The following is a 25,717-nucleotide window of genomic DNA, read 5'->3' as shown; positions in this document are numbered from 1 at the left end:
ATATGTTATCATATTTTTTAAACTCTCAAGTATTAATATTGATATTAGCCTCAAAAATCCAGTATTGGGCAGGCTCTTATTATAACAATACTCATAATAGTTTCCATTATTGACAAGACTAGATGCACGTGCAATTATTTATTATTAATTAATTTAAACAAATTGTCACAAATCCAAATTACTGCAATAGGCCTATAACTCTAGTAAACGTTATAAATAGCTGCAGGATATGTTAAAAAAAAGCATATGGTCACTTTATAATTCCTGTAGACATACTTTAAGAGTATGGCAATTATGCTTTGTGTTACCTGGCTGCAGCCTCAGAAATAAGAGGCCCCCTTGTAACCTAATCGATTGCCGAGCAGAGATGCAGACTAGGTCCTCACTCTGTGATCCGTTTCTCTGTGTCAGACCAACTTCCCAGAATAGCAACTCGGGCGGGTTGTCTGCTGCTCCGCTCTGCTCTGGAGGAGATGGAGGAGGAAGTCAGTGGTGGATTTAACAACTGTTGCTTTTGCTGCTGCTGCTGCGGAACCAAACTACCTTTCAGTCCGCGCTGCATGGCGCATGTCGGACTAGAATGAAATTCATTCCAAACCGAGATATTCAGTCGGGATCAATTTCCAAGTTCATGGGATTATATAAACTCCTACGTGTTTAAGGTAAATAAAAAGAGAGGGCGAGAGAAACACAAGTGCATGAATCGGTTTCCTGTATTAACTGACCATTCTGTTGCTGCTTTAATATAGCCATGCAATATTATTCGACTATCAAGCTACAGAGCTTCAGACTGCTGGAGGCGCATGTCTGCGGCAAAGGCAGACAAGGAGCGTCTGTCTGATGAATGGAAAGCCAGACGGGCTCTGCTGTAGACTGCGGTGATCGGATAACCTGTTGAATTGCAGCTGTCAGTCAGCTCCAAGCCATGCGGGCAAGACAGCCAGCAAGAATCACTTAACACGATAAACACAGCGCGTTGCCACATTAACAACAAAAACTGCTTCACGATTTTGCAGCTGATGGTTATTTCCAGAGCAGCTCTGCTGCCTGAGGTAAATGCACCCTGTCCCCACTGCTTAACCTGTCTGTGCATCTGCTAAATAGAGTTCTTCCACCTTTTTGCTGCTGACATAAATATGAATTCGGATACATGAAGTCATGTTGTAGCTAGACATAGTAGGAAGTAGTGTCAAAAGTGGCCTATAAATTGAGAAAAGGGGACATAATCATTTTTTTATTTCTGACGATTTGTTGGCTGTCATGTCTTTTGAAGGTATGGCGGTCATGCATCATTTACCCACCGGTTAATTTGCCACTACATCACATTATTCCCGTTCCCCGCAGTAGCAGTTAAAACGCGCGAGGCTCTGCCGGTCCGACATTGGAGTCACATCTCCACAGTAGCTTTTGAACATTGCCTACATACGGATTTCCAGTTCCTTGGTTGTTGAAAATAGCTTGGCTGCTCCCTGCCGCTATGGCTAATTCCTTAGGAACCGGTGGATCCAGTTTGATCCATCCCTCTCTTTCTTTCCTTCACCAACTTGTTGAGTCTTCCCCCTCAGTGTTCCTACCGTCAAAGTGCGCTGTGTGCGGCTCAGCTAATAATTGTGTGACTTGAAATGTCGCAAGTTTGAATCGAGTGAGTGTAGAGCTCGATGGGACGGTGTCGGTGTCGACTTTAAAGTGGAAAACTCGACGGGACGCGCGCAGAAGAGGCTTTGACGCAGCACCAGTCACCTGTAGGACTCTATAGATGCGCTCCTCCTAAACTTTTCTCTGCTTTTCTGAACTAGCTCAGATTAATCATCAGTTGTTTGTTCATGTTCCTTTCATTGGACTGTTATTGAAACATGCTGACCTTTTATTTCATACATTTGTGTGAGATCACTGGGCGAAATAGGTAATTTTGACTTTTTTTTCCTTTCTTTAAAGGGAGGTGGAGACAATTTACCACCCCCTCTCTCCGTCTTAGACTGAAATTACCAACTCATTTTGCACAGGGGAGACGTTTGAAGGTAATTACATGAATCCACCTTTTTCTATGTATTACATGCTACTTTCTTGTTTTGCTTTCCCTTTTCACTAAGTTTAGCTGTTAAGAAAGTTATCATGAAGAAACAAATGGCTTACCAGCTCTCTGTGACTGGAAAGTGGCCAAAGTTTCCTCCATGTAGCTACAGAGGGAGGCTAAATTAAGAACTCAGACCATTAAGAAAACTGTAGCTGGCTCTGAGTCAGATTACCATCATCTTTGTTAAACAGTAAACTGCTACTAGAAAATTGTTAAATCAAAAGAAACTGAATAAGGATGTGGGACAGGCTACACTTTTGTAGTTTTTGTTTTTTTAATTTTTTGTTACATGATCCAAACAAAAGTTTCTACAATGACACTTTGAGTTGTTTTTTTGTCTTATGTTCTTCAAGGAAACCAGCAGTTGTGCTGTGACATACTAGAAATTTGTTGTGTGATCTGACTCAGTATTTATATGAAATTAATAAATGTTATTACAATTTTCTCTGATGCAATGCTATTCGAAATGATAATAAATATTAGTTTGCAATTCATAAAAATTAGAATCAACTTACAAATAACTTCCAACTTATTTACAACTTCATCAAAGAAGCCTGTAGACACCATGTATTATAAACCTGCTCATAAATGTTTAGAAGTTTAAAGACAAGGGGTGTGTTAAAATGTATCTTTGCACAGTTAAATGTCTCCTGTTCCATTTTAAGTTAATGTTATTTAGTGTCGCGATTGCTTGATCAGTTTAATACCAGTTTTGCACAAAAAGTTCATATGTAACCTGAATTTGGTGATTTAATTTCCCCCCTTTTTTAAATTTTGAATCAATACAGCTATTACTCTGTCACTGTAGTGAATGGGTATATTTATATCTTTTCTTTGACCTGTTTTGAATAGGAAGGCTGTGGCTTAAATAATCAATCACATCATTTCTGCCTCAGTAACAGTTGGGTCTCATATATGATACACAAACTATAATTGTATAATTTAATGGAAGTAAAATGCAGAAAATGGAGATACCAGGCCAGCTATAGTTTAACTTCTATTTAGACAAGAACATTTTTATAAAGAACATGAAACTAAAATGTGTTCACACATTTAAAATAGTTCATAGGGTAGGTTGCTAAATATACTGACTACTTCTCTAATAAGAAAACTGCACAGACCAGAGTCTCTATTGTAATGCACCTCTGTACGGTGGAATCCATGCACCCAAAGCTGCATAACGGCCTTCAATTTGGATGTTAATATGATTTAAAACTAATTAATAGTTGACAGGTTCATGGTGTTTGTATGAATTCTTGATTAAGGTTAATTCTGAAGGTCCACATCATTGTTGCATGCTATTTATTATGAGACGGAGCTCAGGCTGTGTTTCAATTCGGCTTTTGAAATACATGCATTCAATATTTTTTATGAATATTTTTTTATTTCCTGCAGCACTCCCTGCAGCACTTGAAATGGAGACTCCCGATGGCTACTCTGCTAGTAAGTCCTCGTATCACTTACACGCTACATTCAATGCACACTGATACAATTACTGGCCCAGACTTCACACCCAAGGACAGAGTTTATGCAGTATATATCGGAATGTGCGTCTGTGTGTTATTATGTTATCGTGACTTTGACTTTATTAACTTATTTTGACTTTCACATCTCTTCCAACTTTTTGATACAATGCTGAAACAAAACAAAAAAAAATTGCAATCACAACACTATAAACCTTTTAAGGGATTTTCCCCTAGTGCAGCCTTTTTCCTGTTCACCTCTTAAAGGTAGAGAAAACGATGCAACATCCTGTTGAATGCAGCAGATACTGGATATGCACTTTGTGGTGCTCCATTGCCCTTTGCTGGTTTCCTTTGGGCAGGTCTCTTGAATATCATCCCTGCCCCCCTTGTATTTCGCCTTGTAAGCAGATCTAAAAACAGGTAGCATGTTGTTTATGACATCAGTGGGGATTTTAGGTCTCCATTGGGGGTTTGTTCTTATAGGAACACTTGGCAGGCGGGGTAGGGGTGGCGGAAGAAGTAATGGAGGCTCTTCCTCTCCCTGTCCGTCTGTGGGTCGCTTCTGAAATGATGAGTTTTGGAACAAACGCTAGTCTGTTCCATTAGCATGAAACTGAGGAAACGCTCATCTTATGGAATGCCACAGTTTGCACCCTCATGACTCCCATGTATTTTACTATATGCTCAATACATTTGCAAGTCACTGCTGACTATGAGAGAAAATTTAGGTCGAACATTGTACCTGTTGTGACACACATCATCATAATCATGCACTGTACTCCACACACACACAGTATACACAGTACATATACAATATACTATACCCTACTACACTAAATCCTACCATCCCCTCTAACATGCAAACATATTTTTCTACTCACCGTCATAGAACAGCACAAATATAATCTTTTATACGCACAGTATGTCCTACATTATGGTAGTCTGTCTTTCATGCAAAACTAAGCTCCTGTACTCACACTGTACTCACCCACGACAGTATATGTGAGACAGAAAAATAGCATATGTGGTGTGTGTCAAAAAGAATAATAGTATATGTCAAAGAAAAAACATATTCGACAGAGAATGTAAAAGATTGTTCCAACTGAATGTGAAAGAAATTTTAGAATATTAATTAGAATCAGAATCAGAATCAGGTTTATCGCCAAGTAGGTTTTCACATACAAGTCATTTGCCTTGGTATTTTGGTGCATAACAATAAACATAGTAAGAGAAAATAGAAAAATAAGTACTGCAAAAGTCAAGTATCATGAAAATGAAATAGAAATTTACAATAATAAATATTAAAATTAGAGGAACTGTACAGTGTTTAAAACGAAGAGGATGGAGTGTGAAAAGTATTGACTAACGAATGTGCAATTGTTCACAGTAAGAAGTATGAGAAGAATATGTGCAGAGCAAAAAAATTTGCATTAATGTAACACATTGAGTTACACATGGAGACTTTATGTTAATGTGACGTGCAGTGCCCATGGGGTGGGATACGAGTCTTTGTCAGTGGGGGTCCAAGGCCTTGTTGATGGGGCCAGCTGCAGTTTGGAAGAAACTGTTCTTGTGGCATAAGGTTTTGATCTTAATGGAATGCATCCTCTTGCCGGAGGGGAGTTTTTCAAAAATGTTCTGTCCGGGGTGGGAGGGGTTGGCCATAATCATTCCTGCTTGCCTCAGGGTCCTGGAGGTATACAGGTCGTGGAGGGATGGCAGATTGCAGCCAATCACTTTCTCAGCAGAGCGAATGATACGCTGCAGTCTGCCTTTGTCGTTGCCAGTGGCAGCAGCGTACCACATGGTGATAGAGGAGCTGAGGATGGCGGTGTTGAGGTTCACTATCATTGACTTTGGCAGGTTGAACTTCTTCAGCTGCCACAGAAAGTACCTCCTCAGCTGTGCCTTCTTGGTGAGGGAGCTGATCTTCAGGTGAGTCAGTTATGACTTTGAGGTGGGACAGCACAAGATGCACAAATGACTTTATTACCACAGAGGTCAGGGTGATGGTTCTGTAGTCATAAAGTCCTGTTGTCCTTTGGTTTTTTGGGGACAGGGGTGATGGTGGAGGTTTTGAAGCAGGCTGGCACATAGCATGTCTCCAGTGAGGTGTTAAAGATGGCACAAGGTGGCACGAGTGCATATAAAGTCACTGCAAAAACATGAGCGGGGTCAAATTCCATCTTGGAGGCACAAATTGAGGCAGAGATGCATCTGCACAAACTGAAAAATTTTCAAATTGAGTGAAAAATATGCGCTTATTTGAGGCTTTATGAGCAGTGTTGCCAGACTGGGCGGTTTTCTGTCCAGTTGGGTTACTTTTCATTTGATTGGGCAAGTAAAATTTGTTTTGGGCAGCTTGCGATAATTTGGCTACTCTTTGTACCATTTGGACAATTTCTCCACTTATTATCACTTACAGTGCACTGAGTTCAATAGGCTCGACATGCAGTAACTGAAAACTGATTACCGACAAAATGTAATTTCAGTTCATTACAACTAGGTTGAAACTTCTTATCTAGCCATATTATCATTTGGTTACAAAGTCATAGCTCTGTGACAAAAGACTTGTAAAAGCTTACATGTATTTGTATAAATGATAACTTTTTATCTTTAATGTAACCTTATCAAAAAGACTTGCAAGCACTTTATTCTCTTTCACATGCACGTCATTCTGTCTCACATGCTCATTGTCTCATAGATACATCATGATAGTAATTCACATTCTTGTGTCTCACTGACGAATTAGATATTTTCAATCTCACTCACACACCCATACCTGTATGTTTAAAAAAAAAAAAAGTGTTTCTCCTTCTCACTCCTGTATCGGTGGCCAACAAAGTATCAAACATCTACTAAGCAGAAATACAAACGTATCTTGTTTCTACACTTGCAAATGTAAATGACTACACCACATACACTATACAAGTACATAGTATACTATAATGAAAAAAAAAAATTCATGACAAACTTCTGGTAAGTCATGTCGGATTGACTGAATATCTGACTGACAATCCCTAAATAATACTTTGACAGTTTTACATTTTTGTTGTTTAAGATAATGCTAGTTTGACATAACTGACATAACATGATATACTTCATACCCTTGAATCCTGAAGGTCCCATTTTGGAGCTTTTAAATTGATAACCTTAAACAATATTTGATATGCTTAAAGGGTTACCTGGGATATTCCAGTCTCTCTTTATTATCTAACAGTTGTTAGTCACTCATGCTCGACTGCTACCTTGCTAGCAGCTAATTACTTGTCTGACAGTTGCCTAATGCAGTCACACTGTTTTCTGTGAGAAACACTGTTGGTCTTTTTAAACAGAGAAAAGACACAATCCACTCTAGTTTCTTGCTCTAGCTAAATGGCATTAAATGCTATGGGCAGGTGCAAACATATCATGTGTTATGTACAAAGTCAGTGGTAACAGAAAAGATGAAATAATAATAATGAGCTCCATGAGTTGTCCTCATACCAGACAAATTACTGTTATCCTGAACCTTATCACATTTTCACATAGCATAATTTCAGTCCAGTAAAGTTTCAGTTCATCAGTGAGATCCAGTCAGCCTTTAGACGAAACAAATCAATTTTACCTGACATCCTGCACAATAATCTGATGGGAAACAATGATTGGAGTATCATCTTACAAGTACAAAATGTTTTTCGCGTTTTTTCTAAACTAGCTTATTTAACAAATTCCATTTCCTCATACGGTGGTAAGTGGTGAAGAGTGGTGTTTTCTTTCAAACCATCTTTGACCAAACCTAAATAACACTTGCAAGCAAAGAGCTAAGACAGCAGCCAAGAGAGTACATAAAACAAACACTATTTAAAAGTTTAAATTTTAGTTAGACCAGCTCATGTAGTTAACAATGATTAGTTTCATCTTATAAAATGTGCTGGTCACAGAGATTAGGACAGCATTGTCAATAATGTAAGTATTATTTATTGCTCAAATGGTAATGTGAGTGAGTATGATTGTGAATACCAGAGGGTGTAGTAGGGTGTGTGGGAGAGTATAGTGGTGTATGTGTGAGATTATGATGATGTGTGTGTGTGTGTGTGTGTGTGTGTGAGAGAGTAAGTATGATTTTTTTTTAAATGTGCCCTCATCTGAGACAAATCAGATTATTACAATTTAAATCATTAGAAGGGAGAACCATTGGCTAGCTAACAACAAACCTGTTGTTGCACTGCCAACTTTGCTCTATCTGCATTGCAACATTAATAAAAGACCCTCCATGGATGCTGCAGTATTAAGTTATTCCTTAGCCGGAGTTTGCCATAAACTCTGTATTGTTTTCACTTATTTCTTGAGATCCACTCTGCAGATAAGTTTAAGTTTAATTATCTGCACAGGTGGACTGCCCCTCCTCTCTCGGGTCACCCCCACCTACACAAATATTGATTACCTCAAATGGAATACACCAGTGGACTCTGTAGCTTGGCAATTAACAGCAGGTGCTTGTGTAATACTTCTGGAATAAGGTGTATACATATAACTGTATTCATTTATTCACAAATTAAATGAATCACTAATACTTCCAATGCAATATCTTGCACTATCTAAGTCACTGAATTGAATCATTTGTCTATCTGTATATTTTTTCTTTAGTGGGTCAGTAGTGTGTGTGTGTGTGTGTGTGTGTGTGTGTGTGTGTGTGTGTGTGTGTGTGTGTGTGTGCGTGTCTGTGTGATATGAATCTGTGTCTTAAGAAAGGTTCAGGGTTTGACAGGAAAAACCAGCTCCCATACAGTGTGTATCCAGCAAGCCAGAACGGGGAGCCTCGTCACTCTGGAAAATAATCTTATTGAGTTCCTCACACAGCTAGACCTAGGTGCTGTTGAGCCAGTTTCTTACTCATTTCTGCCATCACAAGCAGGCAGATGGAGCTTGACCTTGGATTAATTTAGGTTTATTGTCATTGCATACTGCTCCTGAACCTAGATACAATTTACAAGTGCCTGTGCTCTCTTTTGAACAAGTTGTACACTAAGACCAGAAATTGAATTGACCCTTGTTAGATTCCTGAGAGGATGACTGTGCTTTTGAAGTTATGCATTCATTTGGTGTCACTGATTAAGTCAGCAATTACTACACCTACAAGTTTCATGTGTACACATTTGTTCCTTTCCATTTGCCAGCACATTAACTTATCCCAAAAACAAGTCTCGAATGTTGATATCCTGATCTTACTGTTCATACAGGATTGACTCAGCAAATGCGGGGCACCAATGCAAACCTTCAATTCAATCCGTGCAAGCTAATGTGTGTGGTTTAGTGCATTTTTAACTCTGTTCAAGTTCATAATGTATCAGCCATTTTTTTCCCCAAACATTAAAGGTTGGAGGTCCCCATTTGAACAGGTGTATATTTGACCTTCATAATCAACACACTGACAAAATATGTGTGACTAATTCTTTTGATTGCCAGTGGCCTTTAATGACTAAAGTATTTACTTGATGTCATTCTTTATAATTAATAAAAACACTATATTGACAACATTATTCATAAATCAGCACACATTTAAAACTTTTGAATAAACAGCTAGTGAAGCAATTTACTTTGACATTTTTAATTCTTTCTAACAACACTTTGTTAAAATGGTTAATGGTGGGTTCTTATTTTAGCATTTGAACCCAGACAGCCCAAAACTATTAGTTTATTCTTGAGACAACCTAGCCATAGTGCTGCTAGGCAGCTGTCAGCGTCTGCTACAGTAATGGAAAATCCTGCAAGACAAATCTGGGCCACTCCTGTCTCAAGCACGGCATTGCCAAGAGATAGCCAGCATCAGTTACCTGAGATTTCCTCCAACCACAACCTGTGCAACCCGAGCCCAGGCCCAGGGATTGTGTCATGGACAACGTCTCCCAGTATGTCCCACTCAGTGGGGCCGCCACTACAATGGAGCGATACCACAGAAGAGGGTGTCAAACTAAGAGGAGCTGTCACAGCAAGAGGAGATCTGACACAGATTCCCTTTTCATGTATGAGGCATCATTGCAGACATGTTCAGCACCGACAGATTGTAACAAGGCCTTCCTTGTAGCGGTTTCAGATGCAGCTCATAGCATGTTCCTTTGATTTTTACTGAAACTTCCTCGGCTATGGCTATTGCTACATTAATTTTAAAAGCACGAGGCAGTCTGGTGTCATTAAAATGGATACTTCCCAGCTTTTTGCAGTTGTCATTATGCATGAGGAAAACCGTTTAATGTGCTGGTGGTGAATGATGGCTCACTGTGGTTCCTGAGGGATTTGACACCTGGGTCAGCAGGGGTGTTTGCCTGTTTCCACTGCATTGTTCTATTGACCCTGGCAGGGCCGGGGTGTAAGGGGATAAGGGATTGGTTTGCTCTCCCTCTGAGTGGACACAGGGCTATCCGTAGCCTGGGTTCTGTACAGACTGCTGAGAGGATGTAATCTGATCCACATTCGCTGGACATTAGGATCCAGCAAATAGATTCATAAAGACAGCTTAGTTAGTTGCTTTCTGCATTCCATATGGTGACCTCCATAGTGACCATTCAGGTTAGGTTAAGATGGAGATCTGAGAGGGATGAAATAAATAATTTTTAATCTGAGAAGGACATACCTTACACAAGGCTACTGTTTATCATGTGAACTGTTTGCATAGCTAGAGATTTGTTTTCACTGTCTTTATTTGTATAAAGGTGAGTAGAACAAAATATTTTTCAGGTTAGGTGTGCAGTGTATCATCACAGTCTGCAAGAATATCCTCCTCTTCGAAATGCAGAATTTTCATAAACTCTTGTTTCTCGCTTGACCACCTTTTATTTTTCTCTTCATCCATCATGTTCTTCTTTTGAAAAAGTTTCATGAGCCCTAATCATTACATAATTGCATACATAACATCAGCATTTTGCACATAACAGCATTGTATTTGGTTTGTTTTACAACTACAGTATTGTGCAGCACAATGAAGATTGCTGTGTTTTTGTTTGTCTCCCAGGTAACGGCCAGTGCTCTCCTGCTAAGGAGAACTCGAGAATGTTGGTGGATATGACAACACCCAATGGACAGACAGTTCCTCAGGGTCCTAATTCCCCCAGTGGTGAGTGCTCAATCAATAGATACACATTCCTGCAGTCTGCCAAGAACAACTACAGTATGCAGACACACAGATTCTCCTTTAAACAAATGTATTGTTCGAACTCACTAAATCACTTAATTCTGATCATTTTATTTTTCTTTGTCTTAATGAAACTAAACCTTTCACAATAAAAGCCCATGCCAGGAACTGCTAGAAGGCCTTTAATGTGAAATAGATAGAGGATGTGTTAAGTTTGGATTAGTTGTGCAAGCAAATTAACATTACAAATGTGAGCAGATCAGAAAACAGGTGCTCCTGATGGGTAGGCCAGTGTCTTGCATGATCTTGCCAGTGTGTGTGTGTGTTTGTGCGAATGAGGGAATTAGGGGAAAACTGCAAAAAACAAAACAAAGAAAAACTAGAAATAAAGTCCTGTCTCAAATAAAGAATTTGAGCATTTGCAAAAAAAAAAAAGAAATGTAATAAGATAACTAAGGATGAACGCTTGTTACAGTGAGTAGCAGTATTTTCCACAGTATGAGCTTTTGTACAAAAATGCCATATTGCAACTTGTTGTACCATATCACACTTGTTGTACTATATTGCACTTATCCAGAAGTGTTGCTTGGTTCCTTTCAGTCTATTGATCTGATGCCTCAGATTAGCTCTAGCGATGTCACTGTGAAGCAGCAAAGTAAGAAAAGGGGAAACTAAGTGAGAAGAGGCAGCAGAGTGAGAAAAAAGGGAAGCTTGTTTCCCACAAGTTTAGAGATACAAGGAGGCAGGCTGGGCGATGGTTTTCACAGGGGGATATTCATCACCGATAAGAGCTGTTGTCATTCTGGAAGTTGCCTAACATGATTTTCTATTTGAGGTTTTGTTACGAAAGAAGGGCTGCATCACAACATCTGTTGAAAATAAGCTTGAAGTGTGGGTCAAATTTCAGTCCCAAACTCACAAACTTGCAAGTTAAACAAAAACTGTACAGTAGTTGTCTTGGCATTGTGCACTCTATGTGGTAATAAAAGGTAGAAGAGTAGAATTACACCTTTTGGGCGAGGTGAGAGTTTAAATTGTAAAAGTGTCAGCATGTCTTCTTCATAATGATGCGTTGCTTTTAATATACTTCTCAATCAATTTCCATCTTACCCCCTGATTTTCTATGGATTATGGGAAACTGTATCTGGAAGAGGGAGAGGAAATATACCAAAACTGCAGCTCGATGATTTTCATCGTTTTTCTCGTAGCAGCCATTTCAAGTGCATGCTCATCTGACCACTCTATGCATTCTACTCTGCCACACTGGAGAGACAGATGTAAGGATGCAAGGAGCTGAATAGCAAGGACGTTCAGGTCTGCTCCGTGTTGCCAGGATACAGCTGTCGAAGACAAAGCTCGATCGTAATGTGGGTATTGGGATAAGTGTTTCTTCTGTACAAACTGTGGCACTGGAAACATACAGTATCAGTTTAAATAAAGCCTTTGCTGCGTGGAAATTTCTCTCTATAGTCTATAAGAAGAAAATGTTACCTGAAATTCTAAATATCTTTTACTAGCCTCGTTAAGTGGATGCAGTTCCAATGCCTGAGGGGACAGTTGATGGATGCAATCAGATGGGTGGCTTTAGTAAAACATCCACATACAGTATGCTCACACTGTGGTTATTGCCCCAGTAAAACCCAAAACAGGATCATCAGGCTCAGTAAGTTTTTCTTGGATATTGTCCAGGCGTTTTCCGTCTAAAGCCCCTTTCACATCCATTTTAACCCATTAACAAGACCAGTTGATTTGATTTGTTGATTTTTAGTGTAAGATGCTCCCATTTGCAGGCTCATTACCTAGTATGACTCTTAGAAATCTTCCAAGATGGGAACTTATGGGACTTATGGGAACAAAATCAAGTCTACTATGGGGGATCAAGTCAAATCAAGTTTTACTTTATGCCCCAGAATCACAAGTTTGTCTTTGAGGGCTGTATGAAAAAGCATAATTCAAACAACAAAAGCAGCGTAATGCCTGTGTGAAGCGTGCAAATGATTTTGATATTGTTGCGTATGACAGATGTACAAAGACTAAACAAGCCAAGCACAAGAAACTGTAAATTTGACACATGATGATACTACATTCTGATTGATCACAGTATGCCTTTTGTAAAATGGTGAATTTGATCGTATACATGTGTGTACATGGCTGAAAATGGGGTAAATTCCAAGACAAAGGAACTGTTTCCTCTACCTCAGAAGGCAAAATTAAGCTTCTTTGTGGCACTATTAGAGTTGTGTGTTAGACAAAAGATTCAAGTCTTGCTCAAGCATCGTCTCATCTATCCTAAACTGTCATCTCATGTGGTTTGTACAGAATAAAAGAATTATGTGCCAATTACCTTACCCAGAAATGCTTCGGCTTCGTTGCCTGAAACTGGCTCGAGAATTAGAGCATTTGGTTGAATATTTTGAAACAGATTTTCTGGTTGACTGAACTGTATACATTTACAGCCCAAGTGATTATTGGGACAAGACTGCAGGTGAATTGAACTAAGTGTAGCTGTGTCTGTTGCATGTGTATTACTATCTCCTGGATTATTACTTTTGTGTACAAGCATTAATAATTTCTGGTGACTGATAACTAGACTGCAGGTGGTGAATAGTTTCCCGCCACAACCACCCACACACCCACACCCACACATATACACAATTATACAATCTTTTGCCTTTGTCATTCAGCCAGTCTCCCATTGCCTGTCAGGTGTTTTAAGCTACAGGGCCTCTGACACTCCCTTTCTCCCCAGGGACAGCCAGGAACCAGACCAACCTGTTTCTCTTTTTCTCACTCTCTCTCTCTCATCAATGTATCAATCCATCCTAATGCTGTCTAAGAGTTGTGTTGCTGAGTTACTAGGATGCCTCCACATGCCCATTTAATGAGACCAACACAGTTCATCGCAGACCTTTACAGCCTTTACTCAACCTCCAACCCTAACCCTGTTCATGCTTGACCAAGTCATGCATCCCAGGGCCAACCTAGGCCACATAGTTGGTATGGTTCATGGTTGCTGTAGAGAGAGTTTTTATGGTAAAAGTACTTTAATGGCACTCCCATAAAACCTGCATTATCTGGATTTGACACTGTAAGCTGTGCATCTCAGGATTGCTGTTGTTTTTATTTTACAGAAGTGACAATTAAGCAAGAGGAAGAAACAGCGGAGGAGGCTGACAACAGAAGCCCAGCACTTGAAGAAATAAGCCAAACAGGGGAGGAAGGAGTAGCATTGGAGGAATCCATGACTGGCAGCCCAAGCAATGTACAGGATGGATTATCTGGACCAAACGTGACAGCTGACGCAGAAAGTCGACAACCAAATGGTACCAATCAGTATATTTCCAAATGCCATTAAAAGTATGTAATGCTTCAAAGAAGTTGTCTGGTAGAATTATCGCAATTTTTTCATGAACATCTTTGGGCATTAACAATCCACACAGGATTTTTTTTTCCTAATGATTAACATCAGGGCGGTGTGTACATTTCTCCATCTTTCGAGTGAGTCAGTAATAATTTGTGATCCTTGACAGTGGGTGTGGAGTGCTTTCTGTTTTTTTGTTTTTTTTTGTTGTGTTTTGTTTTTTGTTGAAAGACAATAGCTTTGACTTCAAATTATTATCAGGGAAAAAATATCCATGGAATCCCCCGCAACCTGTTCCAACTGACGCCGTGACTGCTCTGGTTGTCACAGCATTAGGATCATATTTCTCTTTTCCAACTGGCTGCAGATCAAAAGACTTGTCATTAGAACAGAAGACAGTCATTGTGAGTCCCTTTAAAATCAGAAGTGTGTACTAAACTGCATCATTCCACGTGATATAAAGTCCACTATGCACCACAAGAGAGATAGACATATACATATTCCCCTTCATTATTCTGGGAAATATTGCATTTATTGTGTTAAATATACACAAGTAAATGCAGCACAGGCACTTTTTTCAGTGAGAATTGTATGTACTTAGTTCTTAAGTACCACTAATATCTTTACATAGACACCCACAGTACAGTACTTCACATCATGTGCATGTCATTGGAATGAAGCAAACATGAGGAGAAGCAGGTTCAGTTATATCTAGTTTTAGTTTGATTCAGTTTAGTTTAGTTAGAGTAATATCAGTTTAATTTAATTTATAACAGTCCAACAGAAGTGAATTTAGATTTTTTTTCTTTTCAGTTCAACACAAGGCAGTTCACTTTACTTTACTTTAGTCCAATTAATTTATGAATGCTGGCATATGCAACTACTGTACCTATTTCCACACTGTTATAGATAGAGAAAATGGTTCTTTATAGTAATGAGAGATTGAACTGAACAGCTGTTTTGTTTCTTGGTTGTCATTAGTAATCATCTACCCGAAGTATTTCAAGGAGTCATATGTCATGTGATGACAATTTGATAGATGTTATATTTTTCCAAAATATAAAGCAGCAATCAATGCTTAGTGGTTCCTGCACACGGGGAGACAAAGTCAGCTGTCAGTTACAAAAACAGAAAAGGTAAATGAGTTCACTTAGAGACAAAAAAAATGTTTGCACTTTCTAAAAACGTCTTCCACAATGAGTGTGGTATTGACTTCCTGTGCCTGCCTCTATCAGGTGACAGGCCGTTCCAGTGCAACCAGTGTGGCGTCTCGTTCACCCAGAAGGGAAACCTGCTGCGACACATCAAGCTGCACACAGGTGAAAAACCCTTCAAATGCCCCTTCTGCAGCTACGCCTGCCGACGGCGCGATGCCCTCTCCGGTCATTTGCGCACTCATGCTGGTAAGACTCCTCCTCACCCTCTTCTCTTTCCTTTTTACTCATCCACTTCTGTTACCCAGAAGAGAGTTCATTTCTTTCATCAGAAATGCTTCAGAGATCTGGGGGAAAAAATCAACCCATAATGCTTTTAATGCTGGGATTGATTAGTTTTAAGAGGTTCAATGTCTGAGACAGACCCCTGCTAAAATATTTTTTTTCCTAATGTTATGCTTGTTGTGTCCACACTCTCTCCCACTGCTATGTGTATGTACTTAATCACTCCAGTCTGCCCCTGCCATAATGTAGGAACCTTGAAAAATACTTTGTTCCTTTGGAAATCAATGATCTCTGGACTGAAATGTACCTTCGGAAAGCCAAATCAGTTTTGTATACACATACATCAGGAAGAATGCAAGAGGCCCCCACCTGGCTCAACAAAATGTCAGTCTTTTTGATAAGTGCAGTTTTTCAAAAAACTATCTACATGCTTTGTAAGAACCTCTTAAATGTAAGCATTGTTTTCTTCCAAAGCATTGTTTTCTTCCAAAGCTTTGTGTGCCTGAGTGTCTAATCAAAAACTAGCAGAACTACGCTAGCCACAGTAGCCATACATGCTGGTTGATGACCTCTGTCTTGTATTACTGTTGGATAGACGCAATGGTGGGTTTTTTTATGTTCGTGTTATAGACATCACTGTGTTCGCTTGTGGTTAGGTACCAAGGACATGCTGTTCCTTAGTTGCTTGACTTGCTAAGGAGGAAACTATCTGTGTGTTGAGAAACACATGGGCACTTCTGGCTGTCTCACTAAACTGTAACCCACTTTCCTATCAGAGAGGATGTGCTCTCCCCTCTTTTGCGCCTTTGAAATCAAGGTCAGACAATACTGTCATTTTTGCTTGTGATACCCCCATGGGGATTACTCATACACAGTTCTCTTTTAAGATAGATGTTAATGTGTGTGTTTCGGTGTGCATCCATGTGTTTGCATAACATTTTTGCGTGTTTGCATGTCTGTAATCTTTGTCTCAGTTGTTACTCAGATGCTTCTCTTATCCATTTCTTACTTTCTTATCTCTTTCTCTACATCTGCCGTCCACCATCAGCCATGACCATTTTCCTACTTTCACTTCCTTTATTGTTCAGCTGAATTTGTTTGTCACAACCCCCGACCCTTTTTTCCTTTTTTCATGAGTAGTAAGTTACACATACCTTCCTCTGGTCATTCAGTGGGAAATGTGAGGAATTGGATGTTGCCAAGTTGTGCTGTCATGACGTTCTTTTACATACAGGGACTCACTACTCAGTTTCTGGGGCCTGCAAACCTGGCAGCTCTGGCTTGGTGCCCTGCCAGGAAGAACAGGTGTACCCAAAAGAGGGAAATACAGCAATGAAAGAGAGGTTAGGCGAGGAAATATGTAAGACAAGAATGACAAATAGTGAAGAGTGGTAGAACAAAAGTGTGTTGGATTTGGCTGCTGTACCTAAGGCCGGGTTAATTGTTGGAAGATGACATTATCCGTTGAGGCACAGTTTATTGGTGGAAGGATAATGCAGGAAAGGCAATGCTTGAGAGGCGACAGATTTCACATTTTGTAAGACAGAAGATTTAAATTCGAGTTCCCGTTTATTAGCCAAATGCAATCAGTCAAGTGAGTCTGAGTGCACAGTGTGGACCATTTGCATGAATAAGAATAGCGGCTGAAAAGTGGATTATTCAGGTCCATCCAACATCTGTACAAGGTCGTGTGGGGGTGGTTATATAAATATGAAAATGTAATGAAGTCTATGTTGTGTGTGTGTGTGTGTGTGTGTGTGTGTGTGTGTGTGTGTGTGTGTGTGTGTATGTGCGCGCGTGAGAGTGTGTAGATGTGAGCCACTAAGAACAACGGAGTGATACTCGATTGAATACTGCCTACTCCACTGTTTTAGTTTCACGGCTGGAAAGCAGCAAAGAAAATTATTTCCATGATGACGTTTCATTTAGAAGTTACTCTTTCACTACCCAGAATGAATATTACTGCAATGACCCTGCACATACACCCACACTTTAATAATACTGAAACCTTTTGTCATTAGCCACCAATTTTTGTGTTCATAAGAAATACAATGATAATGAACCCCATACATATTCATTCATAGACCACAAGAGTACTGAATGACAAATACAGCAGAAAAAAATATTACCATTGCACATGATTCACTAAATAAAAGTGCCTACAGATGCAAGATTGGCCATGTCATTCTGTAACAAGTGGGTTTTACTTCACTCATACAAAGAATTAGTCCTGGGAAGAAAATGTAACATTTACAGCTAAAGGAATATCTTTCTGAGTAACTTGTCTTCTTGTAGAATATATTAAGTGCTTTAAAAAAACTAAACATCCCTTTCTGTGGGAGAAAGAGTACTTATGTTCACGTGTGAACTATCACCCACCTCTAAATGTGTATGTCTGCGTGTGTGTGTTTGTGTGTTACAGCCTCCATGCCTCAGACTGAAACGTGTTTGGTTTCTCTGTTCTCACAGTGACAAGAGCACTGGATCATCCGCACATCTTCTTCTAGTAATAGCTGTCACCATTATGCCAGTGAATGTCTTACTACGTCACATGGCTAATGATGGTGTCTGGGTCACATTAATATGCTTATGTGGCCTCCGGTTCACTCACTGAGTCCCTTTATGAGTCATTACATTAGTTTTGAGAATACTCTACCACAGGACACTGACCTTTTTTTTCTCAGCAGTGTCTGCCTGCGTAGATTTTTCACTTTAATACAGTATGTTGCAATGAAATTTTATATATTTTTAATTCAACTTTTACCTCAATATGGAAACATCTCATGCACTGTACAAAGGTGGTGACCCTGGTGACCTTGACAACTATTGACTTATAGGCTGTCCTGTATTTCTATTATCCCTGAATCACTGGTCAACTCATAACTATGTGCCTTCCTGGTGGATAATAATGTCTTTCGACCATAGCTCAACCATAGCAGTCACACTTATGTGAAATTTGCTCAAAGTGTGATGAAATATTGTGTAAGATCACTTGTCACTTGACAATTATACATACATCAAGATAAAATGTTGTAAAATTTTGGGGGGATTTGTCTTTTAATCACCAACATAATTCATCAATATGTTCACCTTTTAATGCATTTATTATTACCCTAATCCATTGATGTGTTGATCCACTGATTAAGTGATGAAGCAAGTTGGATAGATGGAAGGATATATGGGCTGATGGCTTGACCGAGATAGATGTAAAGGATATGTCTTCATCTTTCCACTTGTCTAGGTAGGAAGGAATTGAATAAAAAAGAAACGGCACAATGAATCACACTCCACCTCCATAGCAGTTTAACATTGGAGTCAGTTTCCTACCGCCACCATGGGATACATGATCAACTCCACTATTCACTCATGCTGTGCCACAGCAGTGGGAGTTAGCTGTATGTTTCAGAGACCAAAGCGTTTTGAAATGCAGACTTCATGGTGCAACTATCTTTGTCGCCCACAATGTGTCTTTCTGTCTGGCAACAGTTGTGTGGAATCCTCACACTAGTAGTGGAACATCCATGATCTCAGAGGCTGGTTTGTCTGTACTACTGACTGTTCACAGTATTTACTACTACGCACCGCCTGAACACGGCAGCAGCTTGCATTATCTCATTGGACGCTACCCACTCTCTCTGTCTGTGCAGCAGTGAATGAAATTAATATGCTCTCCCTTCACTTTTAGTTGGCAAACCACACAAGTGTAACTACTGCGGGCGGAGCTACAAACAGCGCACTTCTCTGGAGGAACATAAAGAGCGCTGCCATAGTTACCTGCAGGGTATCAGCTTGGATCCGACTGTCAATACTGGCCCTTACACAGGTACACAGTTTTACTAAAACTGAAACCATGAAAATGAAGGTGGTTACTATGTAATGGAAACACTAATACATTACAATGAAATGCAGCAGAAAAGTTAGATCTCACAGGAGAAAATCAGTATTAACATGTGCACACTGTGTTTTGTGATTTTTTTATGATTTTATTAATTAATTGTAATTAATACAATTGGAGTGAAATAAAAAAGAGTCTGATATGAAGCTCATCTTACTACATTAATATTGTACAGAAGGTTTTCTGGCTGTTTATTTATTATTTACTATATATTTTTTCAGTTTTTATTTATCTGCTTAGTAACATCAACATTTCCTATGAGATTAGGACGGTTTATGGGGTGAAGGTAAACTGAGGTTATGGTTAGATTTAGAAAAAAAGGGTCCTAAAAGCAACATTTTGATTTCCTTTTCGTTTTCACGTCCCAAAAAATGTGTGTTCTGTTCATCTGTTCAATTAAGCAATGTTACTTTTCAATGTGTAGGAGTCCCTCTATCCAACACCCAAATGTATTCTTGCCTTGTCTAACCCCATTCCCGTCTCAACCTTTCAAGGTGAGGTTCCTAAAGAGCCGAGGCCCATTGCAGAGACCAACACCATGGCCACCTTTGATCGGCCTCCTGTTATTGAAAGGCTGCATAACAACGTGGGCAAGAGGAAGAGTACCACGCCTCAGAAATTTGTGGGTGGGTAATTCAAACATAGCCAGCTTCATGTACAGTATAATTTAATTTGATTACATTTCAAATCCTACATTTGCTTTCTATGACTCTGAAGTTGAGGTAGTAGTTGAAAATGATTTGTTGTGTTGTGTTCTGCACTCATGGACCACTGTGCAAATCACATTATGGTGACTATGGTTTTTACCTCAACTTGAGTCTGACTCATGCAGCATTTCAGTGGATTTCTGTTATTGGCGTGAAATAAATGTATTATTTGTCCCATTCAGAGTCATTTCAACTTAACAATTGCTATGCAGGAGTAGTTAAATTGTCATCATGTAATACACTTTGCTACTGATTTCACATTTATGTTAATAGAATGGAAATATGTTATTAACTATTAATTCTTTGCTTTTGCGCTTACTTAGTTTGAGTAGTTTTCCCCTTCCTTTTCAGTGTTGCATCATACAATATTATATAATATCACACAATAGCCCTGCCCTACTTATGAGCACAGATTTTTTTTTCTGAATTTGGTTTTATTTGCCACACTATTAGAGAGAGAGATTGAGCAAACTAGAGCAAGCGCTTGTCTGAGAGGCAAGGAAATGTTTTTCACTTTGTGGTTAGGTACACCTGTAACTTTGCCATTGCTCTTATCGAGAGAAAACAGCTCACCGCATCCCTGTTCTGGAGGGGTTAAACAGTGCAGTAGTAGATGGATGGGGCTTTCCACCCCATTAGACTCGTACACACGTACAAAATATGAAAAACAAGCCCTGCAATATCATCAAGATATAAGTTTGACTGGCTAGAAAGGAAATTATTTTTCTCTCTTGTTTGTAGCTAAAAGCAAGAGTGTAGCCCTCCGCTTCTGCCATTGCATCTATATTTATTATGTTTTGTGTCTTACGTTTTGAAATTGGCATCATCTTGTTAAATCAATTAATTCCACACAGTCATAGTGCTGCTCTGTTTCATGCAGGTGAAAAGATGCTACGCTACAGCTACCCTGAAGTAGGTTATGAGATGGGCCTTAAGTATGAGAAGCAGACTGAACTGATGCCGGCCCACATGATGGACCAGGCCATAAGCAATGCCATCACGTACCTGGGATCCGACACCCTTCGGCCCATGCTCCACCATCCAGGTCCCCCTCTCTCTATGGCTGAGGTGGCGCCCATGGTCAACCCCCTCTTTCACCATGTCCTGCCACTGAGCCAACGAACAGAGCGTCCAGGAAACTGTGACACGCTGCAACCTCAGCCCCATGGCTTCCCCAGTCATCCCACCACAAATGGCCCCACTGCTTTAACCAGGCAGGGCAAGCCACCCCAGAAAGAGGAATCTCCCAACAACAGTGGAGTTGACTCTGCTGACTCATCTCGCAGCAGCCCTCAAGAGAGGCAGGGCTACCACGGGAGCAACCCCTATCCCGGCTTCAGGTCTCGAGCCAGTCCAGCGGTGGTCTATTCAGGTGAGCGGCTGGCAGAAGCTTCACCCAGAAGTGGGGCAGGAATGGGGACTGGGATAATGCGAGTGAGCACAGAGAGGCCTATGAGCCAGGAAGGGGTGCGGGTGTTTGGACGAGAGGGCCAGGAGTTGCGGGCCTTCCAGTGCGAGCACTGTCGGGTGCTCTTCCTGGACCATGTCATGTATACCATCCACATGGGTTGCCATGGATACAGAGATCCACTGGAGTGCAACATCTGTGGTCACCGCAGCAAAGACCGCTATGAGTTCTCTTCTCACATAGTCCGTGGTGAACACACCTTCCAGTAAAAGGATGGGCAGGAATTAAGGGAAAGACTTAGAAGGGAAAGGAGCAATAGCCTGATATCCGTCCTTATCCCCAGAACTCTAAGACTGCACAGCTGAATGGCACTGTAGACAAGTGTAGCACAATCATAGCATAGACTTCTTTTAAGCTACTTATTGTGAATCTGAACAGCTGAACAATTATATGAAGGTATGGGCCAAAGACACATTTTCTACATATTTAATTAAGATTAATGTAGAGGAAGGAAGGTAAGTTTTTTTTTTTTTTCTCTCAAAATGTTCATGAACTGTATAACAGAGCAGCTGTCAGACGACTTGGACTGGTTTTTCATTTTAGTCTTATTTGGAAATGTCTCTTTTTGTGCTTGTCCCTTCATCATGCTTTTGTTACAGAAAAAAGTTTTTCACTTCTAAGAAGTAATGAATGCATACAAATATTAGAACATGTTTCTGCCTTGTGGGCTAAATGCACTGGATCAAATTAAAACAAGTTTCAATTCAACCAGAAAGAATGCATTGATTAACACGGATGACAGAGGTAAATACTTCAGGTAGTCTCTAATTAATTTCTTCCTTTTTTTATGACATTGTCATGGCCCATAATGCTAATTGTTTTTCCAGTGATCAATGGTGTAATACACATAATGGTATGGTCATCTAGTGCTGTGTGTTCTAGCTGCAAGCAACTTGGTGTCCATTTGGACTTGATTGCTAGTGGTGTGGTTGTCTCTGACTGTATCTATCTGCAGCTGTAGGAATTTGAACAGCCGTGCCATCATCTTCAGTATTTTGCATAATTTAAGTAAATTAGCCAATGATAGTGGTGCTAGCTAGCTAACTAAGGTTATATTTCCAATTACAAATCATGCGTGTTTTAGACTATCAATTGCTCAGTTTTTACTTACACCACCGACATTTTTTCAACTATCAGTGGCTAGTAAAGCACTAGCGTACCGCTACTAGACAAAAAAACGAACTCCAACTTCCTGTTGCTGGCTTGTTTATTTTGTAATTTTAAAACAGGTCCTGTTAAAAAAGAGGAAAACCATTTTGAAAAATATAGCCATTTGACATTTGATTATTCTAAAACACTGATCACTGAAAATCACAAATATTTTGACATTTGTATTCACAAGAAGCATTTCCAGTGCAAAGGTTCTTAGGTTAATGAATTTCAAGTTTTAAATATAATGAATTTGGAGTTCATTAATAATAAAATTATAACATATACACTTTAAATTCTCATATACATTTGTAAATATTTTTATTTCTATCTCATGAATCTGCATTTGTTACTTGTATTGGGACTTATGTAACTCCTACTCAACTAGTAATCAGTCTCTATTCAGTTTGCACTTACAAGGTAGAAGTAGTGATCATGAATTAAAATCACAATGAAAGGACAATAAGGAAGTACATGAAGTCAGCCCTGTGACCTTACAAAGTTCATGTTTTCTCATCTTTTTCTTTTATAAGGTGTCAAGCTAATGCATTCTTCACACAAATAACTGGCCATTTGTTTGTTTTCCTGGTGTCTCATGTAGAAAATTATTAGATCCTGGTGACTCATGGGTTGTGTTGCTTGCAGTTTGAGCATACGGTTAAATTCCTGAACTTCGAGTATCATTGTTTGTTTGAAACTGGCAGACTCACACATTGACACCATAAAATGGCAGAGAGTGGTAGAGTAACTCTTTTCATTTTGATACCAAAGGGATAATGGAGGTTAAAGGTACTACTAAAGCTAAGAGGGTTACTTTTCTCTGATGTACCTCCCGTCATGCTTTAGGCCTTTCTTTTTGATCTAATCCACTTTGTGATTTAGGCTGGGTGGCTGTGTGTGTATATAGGAGTGGGTTTTTTTCGGTGCTTGAGGTATGGGGAGTAGGGTCTGCATTATTGGTGCTGTTTTCTAGCACAGTAAATACATGCTTAAATGTCTGGTTTCAATGCCATCTTTCATCTTATTTGTAAGTCATGACAACTACAGGGAAACATCACAGACTCTGCACAAAAAGCCCTTTTTGAGGTGCTTTGTCCTTGGCACCTTAAATTTTTGCATAGTGCAGCTTGACTTGTGACTGAACGCCTAAAATTGTATTGATTTCCTACTGTAGTATCAATCCGATCCTCACCAACCCCATCTCAAGCACAAGCACACATACACACTACTCTCTAAATCTCGCTCTTTGCATTGCCATAATGTGGCCACATTCATGTATGACCTTAGAGGGGCTCGAGAACAAGACAGCATGAGCAAGAGGAAAAGTGAAAGAAGGAGTGTGGTGACCACATAGTACTAATCTGAAGGCACTTCCCAAAACTGTAGCATTCCAAGTCACCTCTGTAAACCTGCTCTAACATTAACAACTCATGTATGTAAAGTGTAAATGGCGAGTAGGAGATAAGCCACTTTCCACCTCCAAATCTCTTGTCCATCATCTACAGTATGTTGAAGCATAACAGATTCGATCAATAAGGCTATTTGCAGCTCTTTCAGTTACTGTCTCTCCCTGTGAAAGCACACCGCTAAGACTGTGCATTGTACAGTTGGCCCTGCACTTTATGTCCATACCCTGACTATAGGCAGCAATGATTTTTTTGTTTAGTTTTTTCTAGTTGTTAAAGTGTAGGTAGAGTAGAACACAACCATTGACAGAACACAGGTTAGTCTTTTCTCTGAAAGAACAATCTTGGAGATGCACATTGGAAAGTAAGACTCAATGTAGATTTGCTGTGCTGTCATGTTCTTTTTATTGTAACAGTACTCACAAGAAGTTTGGCATTACTAGTTTCACACTGGTCAGCATCACACACAGTTGATTATTCTCTAAGGTTAAACTCAGTGATTAACTTATTTATGTTCAGTGTCTACTTGTGATCAAAAGGCAGCTTTTTCTCTGTTTACATATTGCTTCTTGTATGTGCAGCTGGTGCCCAGCTAGCATAAAAACTTGTCTGTAAAGTATTGGCGCTGGAAATTGTTTACACCTCACAGCTGTGATACTGACTCTATACATTCCTCTATTATATTATTCCTGTATATATTCATTATCTGAAGCCTTATTTGTTAAGACAGGGGTCATCCTAAAACAACATATCCTTTTAATAATCCTATGATAAAAAATAAGTTAATGCTACCCTGATTTTTCTTTCTTAATCCCCTTCAGAAGGAATACAAATAAACTGACCAGAACAAAATCAAATTGAACTGGGTATAATATATGACAGGATGTTCAAATGAAATGTTATTTTCTTAGTTTTCACTTGTTCTCCAGGATATATTTGGTAGGACTTTGTGGCAAAGGCATAGTTTTTAATGTTCACATACTAATATTGTAATAAGGACAGCCTTACTAATTCTTTAAATGACGCAGCCATATGAACAAAAAGAAAAGAAAAGAAGGTCTTCTGTCAGCCTTCCTTGTGAGAGAGGAGTTTACTTGAAAATCAAAATTATTGCTATAGTTTCAGATTGTGGGGATGTTTTTGTAAATTTTGAAAATGTGTGTGCTAAATGTCTATTTTTCTGCTGAAATAGTTTTGTGAACTTTGTTTTTTAAGTTTAAAAATGTTTACAAAAAAGTAAAAGACTGGGTTCAGGTTCATTGTATTTTTTACAAAATAATATATGAAAGGTGTATATTTTGGCATTGAATATTGAAATTATCCAGAAATGTGTCCCGAATGATCATCTCTGATACTGATAACAACTTTCTGATGTGAGGGCTCTCAGGTATTTGCAATGGTTGTGTATTTTTATGTCCTAAAATATGTGATTTATTTATCAAAAAAGATGCACAGTAATTGAAATTCTTTGGTAATTTCTCATGACTTAAATCAGTCCAATACTGAATGTGGTGAAGGAAGTTGGAGGTTTGTTCAGCCCTGTTTTCGACATAAGTTACATTACATGAAGACACACTGCTGTGAAGAATACAATGTATATTTTTAAGGCATGGGTTTCTCTCTATTAAAGAAATAATTTTA

The 25,717-nt window shown here is 39.3% G+C and overlaps 1 protein-coding gene across 5 annotated transcripts; it reads left to right on the top strand.

The window, feature by feature from the left end:
* Positions 1 to 458: 458 nt before the first annotated feature.
* ikzf2 (IKAROS family zinc finger 2) lies at positions 459 to 25,717 on the top strand. Of its 5 annotated transcripts, XM_044217182.1 has the most exons (10): positions 1,352 to 1,742; positions 1,936 to 2,018; positions 3,470 to 3,517; positions 5,404 to 5,475; positions 10,532 to 10,633; positions 13,783 to 13,974; positions 15,248 to 15,415; positions 19,137 to 19,274; positions 19,841 to 19,972; positions 20,934 to 25,717. In XM_044217182.1, exons 5-10 carry the CDS (start codon positions 10,570 to 10,572, stop codon positions 21,728 to 21,730), a joined length of 1,491 nt encoding a protein of 496 aa, XP_044073117.1. In that variant the 5' UTR covers positions 1,352 to 1,742; positions 1,936 to 2,018; positions 3,470 to 3,517; positions 5,404 to 5,475; positions 10,532 to 10,569; the 3' UTR covers positions 21,731 to 25,717. The 5 variants fall into 5 exon arrangements, with proteins under 5 accessions (XP_044073115.1, XP_044073117.1, XP_044073114.1 ...); XM_044217180.1 differs by lacking the exons at positions 1,352 to 1,742; positions 5,404 to 5,475 and adding an exon at positions 459 to 662; XM_044217179.1 differs by lacking the exon at positions 5,404 to 5,475.

The sequence above is a fragment of the Siniperca chuatsi genome, linkage group LG12 (genome assembly GCF_020085105.1).
Source record: "Siniperca chuatsi isolate FFG_IHB_CAS linkage group LG12, ASM2008510v1, whole genome shotgun sequence".
Lineage (NCBI taxonomy): Eukaryota > Metazoa > Chordata > Actinopteri > Centrarchiformes > Sinipercidae > Siniperca > Siniperca chuatsi.
The sequence above is the reverse complement of the archived record's forward strand: the minus strand, read 5'-3'. Positions and strand labels throughout refer to the sequence as shown.

What these genes read in the sequence shown, in the direction of transcription:
- ikzf2 (XM_044217180.1), top strand. Translation starts at nt 3,490, where the DNA reads ATGGAGACTCCCGATGGCTACTCTGCTA. An exon ending in AGAAAGTCGACAACCAAATG is followed by an intron (nt 13,975 to 15,247) that starts GTACCAATCAGT and finishes TGCCTCTATCAG; the next exon opens with GTGACAGGCCGTTCCAGTGC. An exon ending in TCATTTGCGCACTCATGCTG is followed by an intron (nt 15,416 to 19,136) that starts GTAAGACTCCTC and finishes CTTCACTTTTAG; the next exon opens with TTGGCAAACCACACAAGTGT.